The 15,129-nt window shown below is 36.5% G+C and overlaps 2 protein-coding genes across 2 annotated transcripts; both read right to left on the bottom strand.

Moving 5' to 3' along the window:
• Positions 1 to 866: 866 nt before the first annotated feature.
• Positions 867 to 5,999, bottom strand: LOC133689532 (serine/threonine-protein kinase Nek6-like). The gene is made up of 14 exons (XM_062109390.1): positions 5,490 to 5,999; positions 5,229 to 5,353; positions 4,813 to 4,879; positions 4,289 to 4,354; positions 4,095 to 4,141; positions 3,817 to 3,862; positions 3,650 to 3,730; positions 3,517 to 3,559; positions 3,361 to 3,410; positions 3,023 to 3,104; positions 2,895 to 2,944; positions 2,697 to 2,770; positions 2,461 to 2,512; positions 867 to 2,377 (listed from the first exon to the last, which is right to left on the bottom strand). The coding sequence occupies exons 2-14, from the start codon at positions 5,345 to 5,347 to the stop codon at positions 1,073 to 1,075; spliced, it is 2,082 nt and encodes a 693-aa protein (XP_061965374.1). The 5' UTR covers positions 5,348 to 5,353; positions 5,490 to 5,999; the 3' UTR covers positions 867 to 1,072.
• A 3,176-nt stretch (positions 6,000 to 9,175) lies between these two features.
• On the bottom strand, positions 9,176 to 11,882 carry LOC133689014 (chaperone protein dnaJ 6-like). The gene is made up of 8 exons (XM_062108716.1): positions 11,531 to 11,882; positions 10,967 to 11,065; positions 10,778 to 10,879; positions 10,407 to 10,466; positions 10,208 to 10,314; positions 10,021 to 10,103; positions 9,672 to 9,762; positions 9,176 to 9,589 (listed from the first exon to the last, which is right to left on the bottom strand). The coding sequence occupies exons 1-8, from the start codon at positions 11,681 to 11,683 to the stop codon at positions 9,379 to 9,381; spliced, it is 906 nt and encodes a 301-aa protein (XP_061964700.1). The 5' UTR covers positions 11,684 to 11,882; the 3' UTR covers positions 9,176 to 9,378.
• Between the last annotated feature and the right edge of the window lie 3,247 nt (positions 11,883 to 15,129).

Genomic DNA, 15,129 nt, shown 5'->3' with positions numbered 1-15,129 from the left:
ATCATTGCAAAACTAACATTAACCATTTTCTTCCTTAAAATAGCCTCGGTGCTCCTTGTAAATACGCATTCACCACCATTTGAAACCACTCAGACCTGCATAAAGCAAAACGAATCAAAACCCTTTCTTCATCTCCAAGGCAGCTAGCATCACTCTTGCATTTTGCATCATGGAATTGAAGAAGATCTCCTGCGCTGTCCTCGTCGTAGCTGCCTCCATGAGTGCAGCCTTGGCAGCTGATGAGATCTCAGCTCCTGCTCCCTCCCCTACCAGTGGAGCATCCGCAACCTTGCCTGTTGTTGGATCCTTGATTGGGGCTTCCCTTTTGTCATTCTTTGCCTATTATTTGCAGTAAGCTCTTCAAACAGGAGAAAGATGATAATATACAGGAAAGGGAGTGAATAAACAAGTATCTTAGAACGAAGAGGTGGGAAAAATGGTTGATTTATGTAACAAAGGTGGTTAAAATTATTCTCTGTTTATATATAATTTGATCAATTTGTTACAGATATTTTTCCTGCTCCATTTCTGTGTATTAGTTGTGATTGACGCATAGCATTTTTCTTTTTAAAAAGAAAGAAAAGAAAAGAAAAGAAAAGGAACAAAAATAACAGGCCCGCCCCATTCTGCTATAAAGCATACAATTTAAGGGAAAATGTTTAGTTCGAAGGATCAGTGAATTCTTTCAATTCAAAGGTCCATCCGCATATATGGACGAGCAGAACACTAATCAATTTGATTGCTTACAAAATGATGCGTTCTTTAGCAGAGACTACATGCAGTGGAAACTTGCTTCAGAGCATCTGCCTAAATTTCGGTTTAGCCTTTTGATCTTTTGGTGCCTTCTGACCCACTTGACAACATAGTTCTACAAATTGTAAAGATGTTTTTTTTCTTTTCTCAGGAGTTTATTTCCATCAAAGCCAGCAATAAAAAAACAATCCGTAAAAATGTTTCAAGTAGTACTCTCCAATCAAACAACACTCTGGAAAAACACACTATATGTCAAACACAATTAACTAGATACATTTTCTCACAACAATGAATAAATTAGTTGTAATCACCTCAAATATCAGGTCCCTTCATTAAGTTTTTGCTGAGACATGAGGCTTTTTGTCAACCAGATTGCTGTTTCTCTGGATGAGACCATTTCTTCTCCAAATGGCTTTAGCACACCAGCAAGCTCATCGATCTTTTCCTGTTTAAGTAGCCGTGCACATAGCTCTAGCAAAGACTCTAGAGCATCAGCTCTTTGTTGACTTGGATTCTCCCACTCGCTCTTGGCTTCATCGCCTGTTAGTGCAGCAAGTGTGCTCAGCAATTGTGCATTAGTCATCGCATGGATATCATCTTTCTCTGTGTCCATGGAGCAATTGTTGTTTTCTGGTTTTGCTTGTATTTCAACTTTACATGGAAGTACATCATTACTTTCAGATGACAAGTACTCTATATGAGTACTTTCTGTATACACATCAGGACTTTCTGGTTTCTGTAAGGCCTCTGCATAAGGTTCATTTACAGTTGATGGTGGGCTTTTATCATCAGAGGCGGCATCATGATTGGCACAACTCAGGCTAGGCATTTCCAGTTTCCTGGTTTCATCTACTGTATCACCCTTCCCATCTGTTTGAACTTCTTCAGGAAATTGTCCGCTGCAAAATGTTGCTTGATCCTTTGAGGTCACAATTTTGACATCAACCTCTTGCAAATCTTGAAAACGCAGAGCACTGGGTTCTTCTTCTTCATGCTGAGAATTAGGGATGCTCTCTGAGGTAGACTCAATTTCAGTGCCATCCTTTTGAGGTGGACTGCTACAATCTGCTTCATGCTGAGAATTTGGGATGCTCTCTGAGGTAGACTCAATTTCAGTGCCATCCTTTTGAGGTGGACTGCTACAATCTGCTTCATGCTGAGAATTTGGGATGCTCTCTGAGGTAGACTCAATTTCAGTGCCATCCTTTTGAGGTGGACTGCTACAATCTGCTTGCTTCTCTCCATTGCAAACACTTGTTTCAGAATCAGTGGAGCTGTCTTTAGGACCATCAGATACTTCCACTGAACAGCTTGTAGGATCAACCGTCTTGTTTTCCAGGCTGTATTCTGTGCTAGACATTGATGTTGGCTTGTCATTCTGAGGTAAATTGCTTCGTTGTGCTTCAACATTTCTCTCAAATGGATATTCGTATTCTGGCTGCTTTGATGCACCAACGTCCTTGTCTCTGTAGTCTTTGCCAACACTGAGTTTGGCAGGCAATGATTTTCTTCTGGTTTTCTCCTTTGAGTTGTTTATGGGATATATTGGAAGAAAAACTGAAGATGCATTGCGGCAACGGAGGAGATGTGGTTGCAAATGTGGATGCCTCAATAATTCTGCAGCCTATTATGTCAAAGCGTGAAGATATAAGAATGGATTGTGGTGTTAAAATTAACAGAATAAAAACTTGGATCAGTCAAACTTACTGTTGGTCTGTGTTCTGGGTTCTTCCTCAGCATGCTCTTAATAATTTGTTTCCTGTGGCATGGAACTCATCTCTTAAATATTGACCAAGAGAATCATCTTATACATTCAGACCACTAAAGTTACAATGATACACGCATGGGTATTCAGGAGAAGAAAAATATAGCATGGCTATTATTACGGGTGTTAAGAGTAGATAAATGGAATTTAAGACAAAGTTGGGAAAGAAAGCACTTACAGCGAGGAGGAATACACAATTGGAAGAGGAGAAATGCAGGATCTGTTTATTTTGTTGATAAGTCCAGCCATATCCTGTTCAAGTTACTATTTATTTATCGTACTTTGAAGTTCATACTAAAGTAAATTGCAGGTGCTATGCTGGTAACCAAATTATATTTATGCTACATTCGTATCAGAAGATAAGACCTGTACTTACAGGAGCTCTAAATGCTGGTTGATGTGCTGCAATTTCGAACATACAGCATCCTGAAACATCAGATATATCTTATTGCCAGTGCAGAAATAAATTTGATAAATTCAAAACCATGCTTCCAGATTTCTTACCAAGTGACCATATGTCTGATTTGTAGCCATAAGGTATATCTGCTAGGAGCTCGGGACACATGTAATTAGGGGTGCCAACTACCTAAGTGACATGCAAAGGCATAGAAAACAGAAAGATGAAAAGAACCATTTTAAGACAAGTAGTTCAAACACCAGCTCTTAGGATTTTGTACCGGGACCCTAAATGGTACCCAAACACTATCTGAGTTGCAGGCATTAAATACATTAAGAAGTTGAGAAGAAAAGTTGTAACAGTTTGAAATCAGGGGTGTAATTTCAATTGACAAGTTAAAACAAAGTAAATTAGTAATATACTGGAGATGTAATAAAGTCCATACCGAAGAAGCAAGGTCTTCTGTGTTGAGAAGCTTTGCAAGTCCAAAGTCACCTGTTCATGCCACACAAGATATACTACTCTTAAAAAAAGAGAAGATTTAAAATCCAGACTCGATGAAGAAAATCCTTCTGACTAGTATTTCTTTTGGCTTACATACCAAGGCGAATGTCATTTTCCTTTGTAAGGAATATGTTGGAACACTGGAATTCAACAAGTCAATCAGTGAGTTCATGTCAGCAGCAAAACCATTTATAATCTTTCTTTCATCACATGGGTGAGAGTAAGTATACCTTTAGATCTCTGTGAAGGACACGGTTAGAATGCAAGTAGTCCACAGCTAGCAACAATTGAGCCAACCACTTGCAGAGTTTCTGGACAACAAAACAGAAGAACAATGTTGATAACGTGAAGCTAATAATCAATAAACTTGAAGCACTTGAAAAACCTTAACGATTACCTCCTCTGGGAAAAATATTCCTCTGGCCTTCTTTATAATTGCAGCCCTGGTTGGAGGGAAAGAAAAGGAATGAGCTTTTCATTCAGCCATTCATGAAGTGTTCTAACATTGTATTTAACTTCTAGCTTTACTCTTGTATTATCTTCTAATGCGAATGTTTTACATGTCAATTTTCTAGATCAGGATTTCATTTCTTAAGTGTCTGATCAGAAATATATATTTAAATTTGATCTTCTATCCCATCCAGGACAATGATACAGGCTTTCACATAAACTTACATGTCTCCTCCTTCACAGTAGCCTGTTACTATGCATACACAGTTTCCCTGCATAGCATAGAGAAACATAAACATAAGATTTTTTTGTAGGCGCAAAAGGTGGATGGGGGGGGAGGTATTCTGACTCAATGTTAGTCTCAAAGCTCATATTTACCATGACATTATACATAAAAACATTCAGAAATGATGTGTTACCTTGTCTACCCAAGAATCCTTGTACTCCACAATGTAAGGGTTATTTAGCTTCGCAATCAAGTTCATCTGCAGTACATTTCAACCAACATTTTAGTATTTTATGCTTTGACTGAAAAATGAAAATTGTGATTATAATCATAATCATCATTGAATCTTTTAAAATTTACGAGGAAAAGTTTCCACAATTTGACTAGTATTTCCACAACAGCAACTAGTGCAAATGAAAAGCGACAACATTTAAAATTTGTTTACAAGGTTATACAAAAGAATACCAGTACTTCTAACACATTCTGTCATGATTAAGTAGCTTAAAGTAGATATTAAGACAAGTAAACCAGAACACCATGAATATGCTAGTTATTTTTCCAGGCTCCTAATGAGTAAAATGAATCAAATGACAAATTTGCAACAAATGTTTTAAGCAATAACTCGAAAAATATCCAAAAGCTAATTCCTTATTAACATAAAATATTCCAAATTCCCTCGTGCAGGGAAACAAAAAGGAGTAAAAAAGTGAAGGTGACCTCCTGATGAGCTGTGCGCTTAAACTTCTCTGTCTGCTTGGCCAACCGAATCTTCTTCAACACATACCTAAGGAAAAGCAAAAAAAAAAAATCAACTATTTAGACTAAAGACAATGACTGCTAGCAGACAAAGGATCGTGCCGACACAACCACTGCCTCCCACTGCTAAGCCAAACTCGCAAATTCGATCAAGAAAATTTATGCTTTGAATTGAAAAATCAAATTAACATAACCAATACCAAATACCAAAACTAGTTCATCTTCTTCAATGCCAAGGATCAATTTTTGGATGCTAATATGGAAATGAAAATTTTGATTGGATTAATCAAGTGGATTACTCTAGTTATATGCAAAAGATCCATAGAGCTAAGAACAGAAACCCCAGAATAAAATTACAAGAAAACTGAATTTCTTACTTCTTTTTTTCAGTTTTATGAAGAACAAGAAAAGCAGAACCAAAAGCTCCTCTTCCAATCTGCTCAATAACTTCATAATCTTCCATCTTTGACTTCACTTCAGCAGCATCTGCCTCCATTAGAACCTTCAGCAAGAACCCAGAAAGCCACACAACATAAATGAGTCATAGCTCCATAATAAGCCGAATTAAAAGAAAACTTACAAATCCTAACACAGAAATCTTGGGGTTTTATGGCTAAAATCTATGTTAAGAATTTTACCTCACAAGAGAAGAAAAGGATGCAAACTTTGAAGAGAAAAGGCTAATACTGGCAGCTAGTTGTGGAATAGACAGTGTTAATTAGTTACTAGATGAGTGGAACTGATGCTGAAAAGATGAGTCTAGAGACTATTGAAGCAACCATAGAGAGTGAGTGGATGGGCCTTATAGGTAAAGAGACAGTAATAAAGTAGAGTAAAGCTACATTCCGTAATTATGAGTTTGCACAACACAACTTGACTGAAAGACAAAGAGTCCGTTAAGTCGAATGATCAGTACGGTTGAAACTACATTTTGTTTGAAAATGTTTAGATAATTAATATAATTTATTGATCTTATCAAAAACTAAAAACTATATTTAAAAATTTCAGCTATGAAAAGATTATAATTAATAATTTTTTTTAATTTAGTTTTTTATAAAATCAAAATAAAAAATCAAAGCACTAAGCAAGCTCAATCAAAGACTTGATGGCTTACTAAAAGCATAGAAAGAAGGGACTAGAGGGTAAGGTGGAGGGACACACACAAACACACTCGAGTAATGTGTTGCATATATATATATATATATATATATATAGACACACACACACACTTTTATCTATCTACCAAATAGAAAATGAAAGAGGGAATAATAACAACAAGGGCATCAATGACAGGTATGGTAGACCAAAGAAAAAGGCAAAGGCTTTGCTTGCATTTTCAGGTTCATGGAAGATCACTTGTATCTTAGGGGAATGTTTCCCAGCATGCAGTTGTGAAGTCACCATCCTTGAATCTTAATTTTAGTACAAAAATGTCTTGTATAATCTGAAATTAGTTTTGGTTTGGGAGATTAGCTATGTGCATCTACTAGAAAGTTGCATAATTTTTGTGCTGTTGTTCATGTGGGTTTGTGGCTTTAAGGGCACATGATGAATGTCCTAAATTTTTGTTTTTGAACCAATAAAGTACTTTACCATATCCATCTTCGGGTATGATCATGGGGTTTGGACATACTTTAGTTGGGACCTAATTTAAGTAAGAAAAATGAATTACAGGCTCAAATATTCAATGAAGACCAAGTTTGTGGCCAGATCTTCACTGACTGAGCAGCTGGGTCGGTGGACCAGAGGATGCAATATGTGTGAAGCTTGGATGAAAGTTATTCTGTTGCTTTAGTTTAGGAAAATAATGGACCCCAAACTTTAATATCCAACAGGAAAAATGACCTAAGCTTTTGTGTCGAGCAATGAGGTATGGTGTCAATATAGCGTGAATGGTGATCTTGCTGCTAAACATGTAAAGAAAAAGAAATTGTCGAATTGCTCCTCGTGCAAAGAATCAGCTAAGATATCGCTTCTATCTGCAAAAAACAAGATCTGAATCAGCATATGCGTGATGAAGTTCGACAGCTACAAAGGGTAACAAATGTCTGCTGGGCTCGGTGATTATCCCCAACTCCACAAATGAAGTAAAATTCCAAGAGAGGTCCATACAAGTCCCAGTTAGATAGAGTCTTTTTTCTTTTTCAAGCTTAGCACTTTTCCTAGCAGTAGCCCATACGCAATACATGGTTCAAGTTTGTCTCGTTATTTATCGACAGTTTACACTAACCTGGCCGTAGCAGGAAAAGAAGCTGCTGCTGAAAAATCAATGATTGTTTGGTATGAAATCGAGATAAATTGCTTTCCATTCAATCTAGCCAATACTACATTGCTTGCATATATTGTATTGCGTATTATATCAATTTTTTTAATATTAAAAATATTAAAAATTAGTGACATGTTTTAAAAAATTAAGAGAAATTCACTACCGTATTATAGACCCAAATGATCTAATAAGCTTGTTTCATTCAATGATAAAATAAAGACATTGATAACAAATTGATTGAATTAAAAAAAAAACAAAATTATCATGATAATCTTTACAGAAAGAATGCTCGTTGAAATGAAAAAAATTATGATACTTAATGTTTATCCAATTCAATGTTAAAAGTTAAAATTAAAAAAAAAAAAAAAAGCGATCCAAATCAACTTGTGTTATGAGTTGTGAGGGCAAGAGAACCCTGAATAAAAAAATAATGTTCAATTCTTAACAAACTCAATGTGAAATAATTAAATAAAAAAATCAATTAACAAAAAAAAATAGTTAAAGCCTAGTAAGTCCACCAAACCCCACAACCCGGATTATGCTAACGGAATAACCTAATAAAAAACAAAATAAAAAAGATCATAAAGTTAAATCATATGTCGAACTTAATATTAAAGGATGAAACTGAAAAAAAAATCTAAATCAATTCAGGAAAACTCGTGACTTATATCATAAAAACAAAATAACCCAAAACTCATGACTTACAAAAAAAAATAAAAAAAATCACGAAACTTAATTTCTAACAAGGATAAAATTAAAAAAGAAAATCGAAGTAAAAAAATGACTTAAGAAAAAAACCAATGTTAACTTGAGTTAACATTTAAACCTTGCGACCTCATTTTATAAGAACATGATCACCCCATTAGAAGAAAAAAAACATTAAGTTCAATTTCTAACTAACTCAATGTTAAAAGATTGAATTGAAAAAAAATCAAATATAAAACATGACTTAAAGCCAAAAATAACAATAAAAAAAATAGGGACATAAAATGACAAGATACCTTTCAATTTTAACAAATCAATACGAATCCCAAAAAATGAGAGAGAAAAAAGAGAGGGGAAGGAAGAAAAGGTCATTGAAGCCTCATCGCTGCTCCTCCATCGACATACATTGCAGTACCCGAATACTCTTGGCAAACCGCTTCCAAAGCCACCATGGAAGGTGATGTTTCAACATTAAAGAAAGTCCCGCGCATCGCCATATCACAATGGCCTCATTCTGCACACACCAACCATGTTATCATGCCTATCCTTTCCAATCCCAATAATGTTTTTAAGTATCAAATTTAATATCTCAAAGTTTTAATTATTTTGGATCAATAAAATTAAATTTTATTTTACAAAATCAAACATACATCAATCACATGTTGAATTTTTTCATTATTATCGCAAAATCCTCATATCTAGGCAAAAAAAAAGACAAACAGTAAAGTCCAACAAAAAAAATTAATATTAAAAAATCAAATGACAAAAAAAAATCAAATGACAAAAAAAAAAGTTGATCTCTCCTATGTTTGCTCTTTTAGTACTTGTCTAGTGTTAAAATTCTATCCCGTAGCTATAATTGTTTTAATTCAATTTAATTTTGTTAAATTCATCTAATTCAAGCATCAATCAAGGGTTAATTCTATTTCTCACTATCACATGTAACAAATAGCAAGCCAAACAAAACAAATAACAAACTCCAATCCCAAAATACATTGGAAAAAAATCAAACGACCAAAAAAATTGAAAAAAAAAAAGAAGAGAGAACTTTGTGCAAATCCATAGCGTTTCCTGTCACAATGCGCATGAAATGTCTCTCTTTTAGTTTTTTTCTTAATTCTGTTTGGAGCAATCTTCAGCTTCCCGAATAACCACGCCCAGATGCATGGGTTATCCAGCCAAGGCTCAAAGGCCAAGACCGGAGGTGCCTTTGGATTCCTTCAAAAAATACCTTGGAGAAACGAGGACGGCTGAGGTCACGGTTTACGTCTTGCATTATCCAAGTTAGCACTGGCTTTATGCAAGTCAGAGACATGCAACGCGGAGTTTAAAAAAAAAATGCCCATGCAAGCCTTTGACTGGATCCAGATTTTACAGCCAAAACCTGAAGTAAGAGATACTGCATCCAAAATGTTATCAAGAAGGGCCCTTACATGCACACACCGGGCAATCCCATTCATTGAAATAACTAGAACAAAGACATTTGCATCTAGGGCTCACAGTAAGAAACATTTGTACAAAAACAAGTTCTACTTTAAAACACTATCACAATGAAGTTACTTTTGATTCGACTTCTTGGAGCCCTTACGGCGGCTTTCCATTTTCTTCTGTATTGCTTCAAATTCTTCTTCAGTAGGTTCTGAACTTGCATTGCTCCCGCCATATTTGGACTCCAGGGACGAGAGAAAGGAAGTCACCTGGTTCTTCCTCTTACTCTGGCGCTCAGATATGATTGCAAATAGATCTGCTTCTGGCTCCTTTTTGGACCTGCAAAGGATAAAACACAATTAAAATATTTATGGGCAACTTATTAAAATATGAAAAAAAAAACATATCCTAGAATACTCACTTCTCCCTCCTTTTTAAAGGGTTGGTGGGCGGTTTTGTTTCAGATATTCGTTTTGCCCATTTCTGGTAAGCTTTGGTTCTCTTCACTTCCCCTACAAAAGTAAAAAAAAAAATGTTATGGAAGCTAACAAGCCATGTGGTCTCAGCTTCCCATTTTTAAGCTAAAGATATGGAATCAGATTTAATAAAGATATGATAATCTCAAGATGGAACCAAGAAGCCATGTGGTCTCAGATTCCCAGTTTTCATGTAAAGGTATAAAAACAGTCACAAAGATTCTAACCCATGGAAATGCATAGATGGAACATTTGCTGACCACTTATCTTACAGAGTTTAGTGTAATCTGTTACCTGCAGATATTGCCTCATCCAGAATGTCCTTGAATCGGTGTGAATCAAGCTTGGGATCAGAGCAAAGCATTGAGCAGAAGAGCCTGAAAACAGGGGGGGGGATGTCCAATATCATACTACAAAGTCCACAAAAAGGAAGTTCAATTGAAACTAGAAAGCCAGGGATAAAAGTCTGAAACTACAGTACCTGCTCATGTTACCCTGCCACTCCTTATAGAGGTCAATCAAATCCTTTTTCTCTGAATCAGATCCTCTATAATTTGCTTCAAACTCTTCAATATCAGCTTCAGTGACCTGAATTTGAAGCCCGGTGTCAGCTCAAGCTATTGGAAAGCCAAAATAATAATACATGAAAACAAGAAAGATGCAGAACCAGATAAAATGACCTTTTTGTAAAAAGTTCTGAAAAAATCCTTCAAATTCTGAACAACATCCCCTGCAAGATCCTGATCAACAAGAAAAGAAGCAATGACGTTCACAATGCTTGATGAAAAGAGAACATTTCGATTCCCCAAAAAAGTAAATCATTCATTTTTATTTTCAGAGCAATGTAATGAATTAGTTTTTGTTCCTTTCACATTAATAAGAAAAAAAAAACTCGCAAGTTTTTTTGCAAGCAATGGCAGACTGTTTCTGCCCTCAAAATCAAATGCTATTAAGTACATACAGCAAATTTTAGCACCCAGAGAGTGTCCTGTAATCCTAGACTCGTTAATCCTTATAAAAATAACTAAAAACAAAAACAGGAAGCACTTACAGCATCATCAACACAGCCAGTCTGGTCATAGACTGCCCTTTTTTCCTCATCACCAAGAATTGATATCACCTTTTGCAATAGCTGAAATTTCTCCTTGGCATCCTATTTGAAGACAAAATGACATTTCATAAAGAATTATTACTGAAAAATAAAGACAAATAAGAAAAAACTGGAACCGAAACAAATTACCTCATCACCAGGATTTTTATCAGGATGGAGTCTCAAGGCCAACTTATAGTACGCTTTCTTTATTTCCTGCTGAGATGCTGCCTTCTCAACACCAAGAACCTACAACAAGTGGGTTGTCATTTGGTTATCTCACTTCATTAAAAATTACAAAGCTAATTGAATCACAAAGCAAAACAAGGCGAGAATATTAAAAATATATTTTAATGAAACAATTCAGTAGGATTAAGAATGTCTTCTCCCTACTCTTAAACATATTCCCCAACTCCGATTTACATACCGCAGCTTCACCAATTCAAAATTTGTAATAATGCCATTGTAAGTTATCCAATCAAGAATCAACAGTTGCAGCAAAAACAAGAAACCCTAATTTACCATTTAGACCATATACAAGCATTCAATAGAATTTGAGCCAAACTGCAACCAGAGCACAAATAAAACAAAAACCCAGAAAAACCCATATGAGAATTTTAAGAAATAACGAGAGAGAAAAAAGCACCGATCTAATGTCAAATATAAGGCCAAAACATCATTAACCAGCCAAACAAGATGTAAATGTTTCATTACCTCGTAGAGACTCTTCTCGTTTGCAGAGGATTGAGTCATATGTTCTTGCTGTTCCTCTTCTTCTACTTCGGATTCCATCTCTTCATCTACTACGGATTCAATTTCTTCTTCTTCCTGACGAGAAACCCTAGTTTTCTTCCCTTTCCTTCCCATTTTAGCTTTCAATTTTGTGTGCAAAATGGCTTGAGAAAGAGTGAAAACAATGGAAGAGAGGGGTTTGTTTCTTTTTTAAAATGATGTTATTGGGCATTTTTAATTCCCGCCCAATTTCCCGCCTGAATTTTCTAATTTGTTGGCTCCCCTCGTGATCAGCTAACGTGTACTTTTTTTTTTTTTTTTTTACAACGAAGATATTCTCCATCTAATTTTATGCATAGAAAATGAAGGTTTTTCAAGCGAATACTCCTGGATATTTTAAATAAATCTATTTATCTTTAAAGGCATATTTAGAATTACGAGAGATTGTTATTCAGCAGTTTTTTATTTAAAAATATATTAAAATAATATTTTTTATTTTTAAAATTTATTTTACTATTAGTACATTAAAAAACATTTAAAAAAATAATTTTTTTAAAAAATAAACTATTGAAGGAAAGAATCCCAGATAATTATGATTCCAGATATGCACGAGATATATTAGGAGATGAGGAGATATGCGTGAGTTGTTGATTGAATATTTCTCTGCAATATTGTAGCCGAGAATCTCTCCTGATATAGTGGATCGTCTTGTATATAATCTGTGTAAACATTGTTCTTTATTCTTAATACAATACAAACAAAGAATCAATTACACTTTCATCCTCTTTATGGTATCAGAGCACTGGTTCTAAGAACCCAGAAATTCCTCATGGCAGGTGACGAAGATCAAAGGCTCCTTGAACAAAACAGGGGCTCAACAACTTCCAAGACCTCAGAAACATGGGAGAAATCCAATCATCCGCTTTTCCTCCATCATGCAGATCAACCAGGGGCTGTCCTTGTTTCACAAATATTGATGGAAGACAATTACACAACATGGGTGCAGTCGATGAGCATGGCACTCACTATCAAAAACAAAAGGGGTTTCATAGATGGAACTCTCAGGAGACCAACGAGTGACTCCCATGAGCAGGATCAATGGGACCGATGTGATATCCTTGTGAAAACATGGTTGCTTGGATCCATGTCAAAAGAGATCTCAGGCAGTGTTATTCATTGCAAAGATGCAAGAAGTATATGGCTAGAATTGAAGGAGAGATTTTCCCAGACTAACACAGTCTCTCTATTTCATATAGAAAATGCCATTCATGACTGTGAACAGGGCACCAATTCAGTCACGATGTTTTTCACAAAACTCAAATGTTTGTGGGATGAGAAGGATGCACTTAATTCCTTCCCGCTTTGCACCTGTGAAACAGCCACCACAATGAAGACTTTTCTGGAGACACAAAAGACCATGAAATTCCTAATGGGTCTCAATGAAAGTTATGCCCAAACCAGAAGCAACATCATAAACATGGATCCTCTTCCAAATCTGAACAAAGCCTATGCCATGGTTTTGCGCCATGAGAAGCAAGCAGAGACTTCCACTGGGAAATTGGCAACACCAGCAGAGGCATTTGTTTTCTCAATCAAGAAGGTGACTCGTGACTTTACACCAGTAAATGGAGAGGGTAAGTATTGTGACAAATGCAATATGAACAATCACAATATGAAAAATTACAGAGCACACCTGAAATGCACCTATTGCAACGGAAAAGGTCATACTTATGAGTATTGCTGAAGGAGAAGGAACACTGCTGAAGGTAGTCAAGGAAGATCGAAGGTCAACCATGTTGCTCCACAAAGTCACGACAAGGGGGTTTTGCCAGAATTTCCTTTCTCACGAGAAGAATGCCAACAACTTCTCAGTCAACTCTTAACAAGGTCTGCATCAGCCAACCTAGTTGGTAACATCCCAAACTATGAGGAACTCTCAAGTAAATCATTCCAATTTTCCCAAAGAAATATGGAAATCTGTTGGATACTGGACAGTGGTGCAAGTGACCATATTGTTTGTAGTTCAACTCTCCTTACCTCACTTACACCTGTTAAAAATCGTTGGGTCAAACTTCCCAATGGAAATTGCACACCAGTCACCCATATTGGCACAGTAGTATTCTTTTCCCATTTTGTACTTCATAATGTGCTTTGCGTCCCAATTTTCTACCTCAACCTAATATCTGTGAGCAAGCTAGCATACGATTCATTCTATATCACTTCTTTCTCAAACAAGTTTGCTTCATACAGGACCTACGATCGGGGAAGACGATTGGGACGGGCACTGAGAAGGAGGGCCTTTATTGCCTCAACCTGTCACGGAAAGCAACATGCAATGCAGTTTCCACCATCACAGACAATTTGTGGCATCAAAGACTTGGTCATCCATCAACTAAAACATCTTCATTATTTCCATTTTTCTTCAATAAATCATGTATTCCCAGTTCTTGTTCTATTTGCCCTTTAGCCAAACTGACTAGGCAACCCTTTCCATTGAGCACTACACGTAGTGCAGCTTGTTTTGATTTACTCCACATTGACATTTGGGGTGGATATCATGTCCCATCTTCCTCCGGAGCCAAATATTTTTTAACTCTTGTTGATGACCATTCACGAAGCACATGGATATATTTGTTGAAACATAAATCTGAGGCACAAACTTTTCTTATCCATTTCATTCACTTGGTTGCAAATCAATTTAGCAAAAATGTTAAAATCATCAGGAGTGATAATGGCCCAGAATTCAAAATTTCAGACTTCTATTCGTCTAAAGGCATTATCCACCAAACCAGTTGCGTCAATACACCTCAACAAAACGGTGTAGCTAAGTGTAAACATAGACATTTGTTAAACGTTGCTAGAGCCTTACTTTTTCAAGCAAATCTTCCGAAACATTTTTGGGGGGACGCCATACTCACTGTAGCCTACTTGATAAATAGAACTCCAACTCCAATACTTAAGGGAAAAACACCTTTCGAATGTTTATTCAACGCCAAGCCTAACTTTTCTCATCTCAAGGTTTTTGGATGTCAATGTTTCGTGTCCACACACCCCACTCGTCCAAGCAAATTTGATCCTAGAGCTCATGAATGTGTTTTCATTAGCTACCCTCATGGCCAAAAAGGTTATAAGGTTTACAATCTAACAACCCAACACACTACTGTCTCTAGAGATGTAACATTTTTTGAACATGTGTTTCCGTTCAAAACAAGTCAGACTCCTTTGCCTTCTTCATTGCTTCCCATTCCAGTCATTTCTCCTTCACCCCCCACACATACCTATATTCCTACACTACAAAATCCCACCTCCCACTCTTCCGCTGTTCCTTTTACGACTTCACCCTCAGATTTCCCCACACCATCCCCACTTTCAAATCCCATTCCATCCACGGATAATTGTCCTATCATAACTCCTCCCGATCATACCACACTTGACACATCCCCTGCTACTTCATCAGCCTTACCACCACCTACACCCCCTCCACGCAGATCTTCTCGCGCCACGAGACTGCCCACTGCATTGCAAGGCTTTCACATTGATGCAGCCCTCCCCTCACGCCTCGATCAATCTAATCCCTCGGA

This window comes from Populus nigra, chromosome 3 (assembly GCF_951802175.1).
Source record: "Populus nigra chromosome 3, ddPopNigr1.1, whole genome shotgun sequence".
NCBI lineage: Eukaryota > Viridiplantae > Streptophyta > Magnoliopsida > Malpighiales > Salicaceae > Populus > Populus nigra.
The sequence above is the reverse complement of the archived record's forward strand: the minus strand, read 5'-3'. Positions and strand labels throughout refer to the sequence as shown.

Bases quoted from the DNA above. Each gene is read 5' to 3' on its own strand.
- LOC133689014 (XM_062108716.1), bottom strand. From the start codon at position 11,683: ATGGGAAGGAAAGGGAAGAAAACTAGGGTTTCTCGTCAGGAAGAAGAA. The intron at 10,880-10,966 runs GTAATTTGTTTC...GTCTTCAAATAG, and splicing joins ATAAAAATCCTGGTGATGAG to GATGCCAAGGAGAAATTTCA. The intron at 9,590-9,671 runs GTGAGTATTCTA...TATCCTTTGCAG, and splicing joins CCTTTAAAAAGGAGGGAGAA to GTCCAAAAAGGAGCCAGAAG.
- LOC133689532 (XM_062109390.1), bottom strand. From the start codon at position 5,347: ATGGAGGCAGATGCTGCTGAAGTGAAGTCAAAGATGGAAGATTATGAA. The intron at 3,731-3,816 runs GTAATCGTTAAG...TTTGTTGTCCAG, and splicing joins GAATATTTTTCCCAGAGGAG to AAACTCTGCAAGTGGTTGGC. The intron at 2,945-3,022 runs GTAAGAAATCTG...CTGATGTTTCAG, and splicing joins ATCAGACATATGGTCACTTG to GATGCTGTATGTTCGAAATT.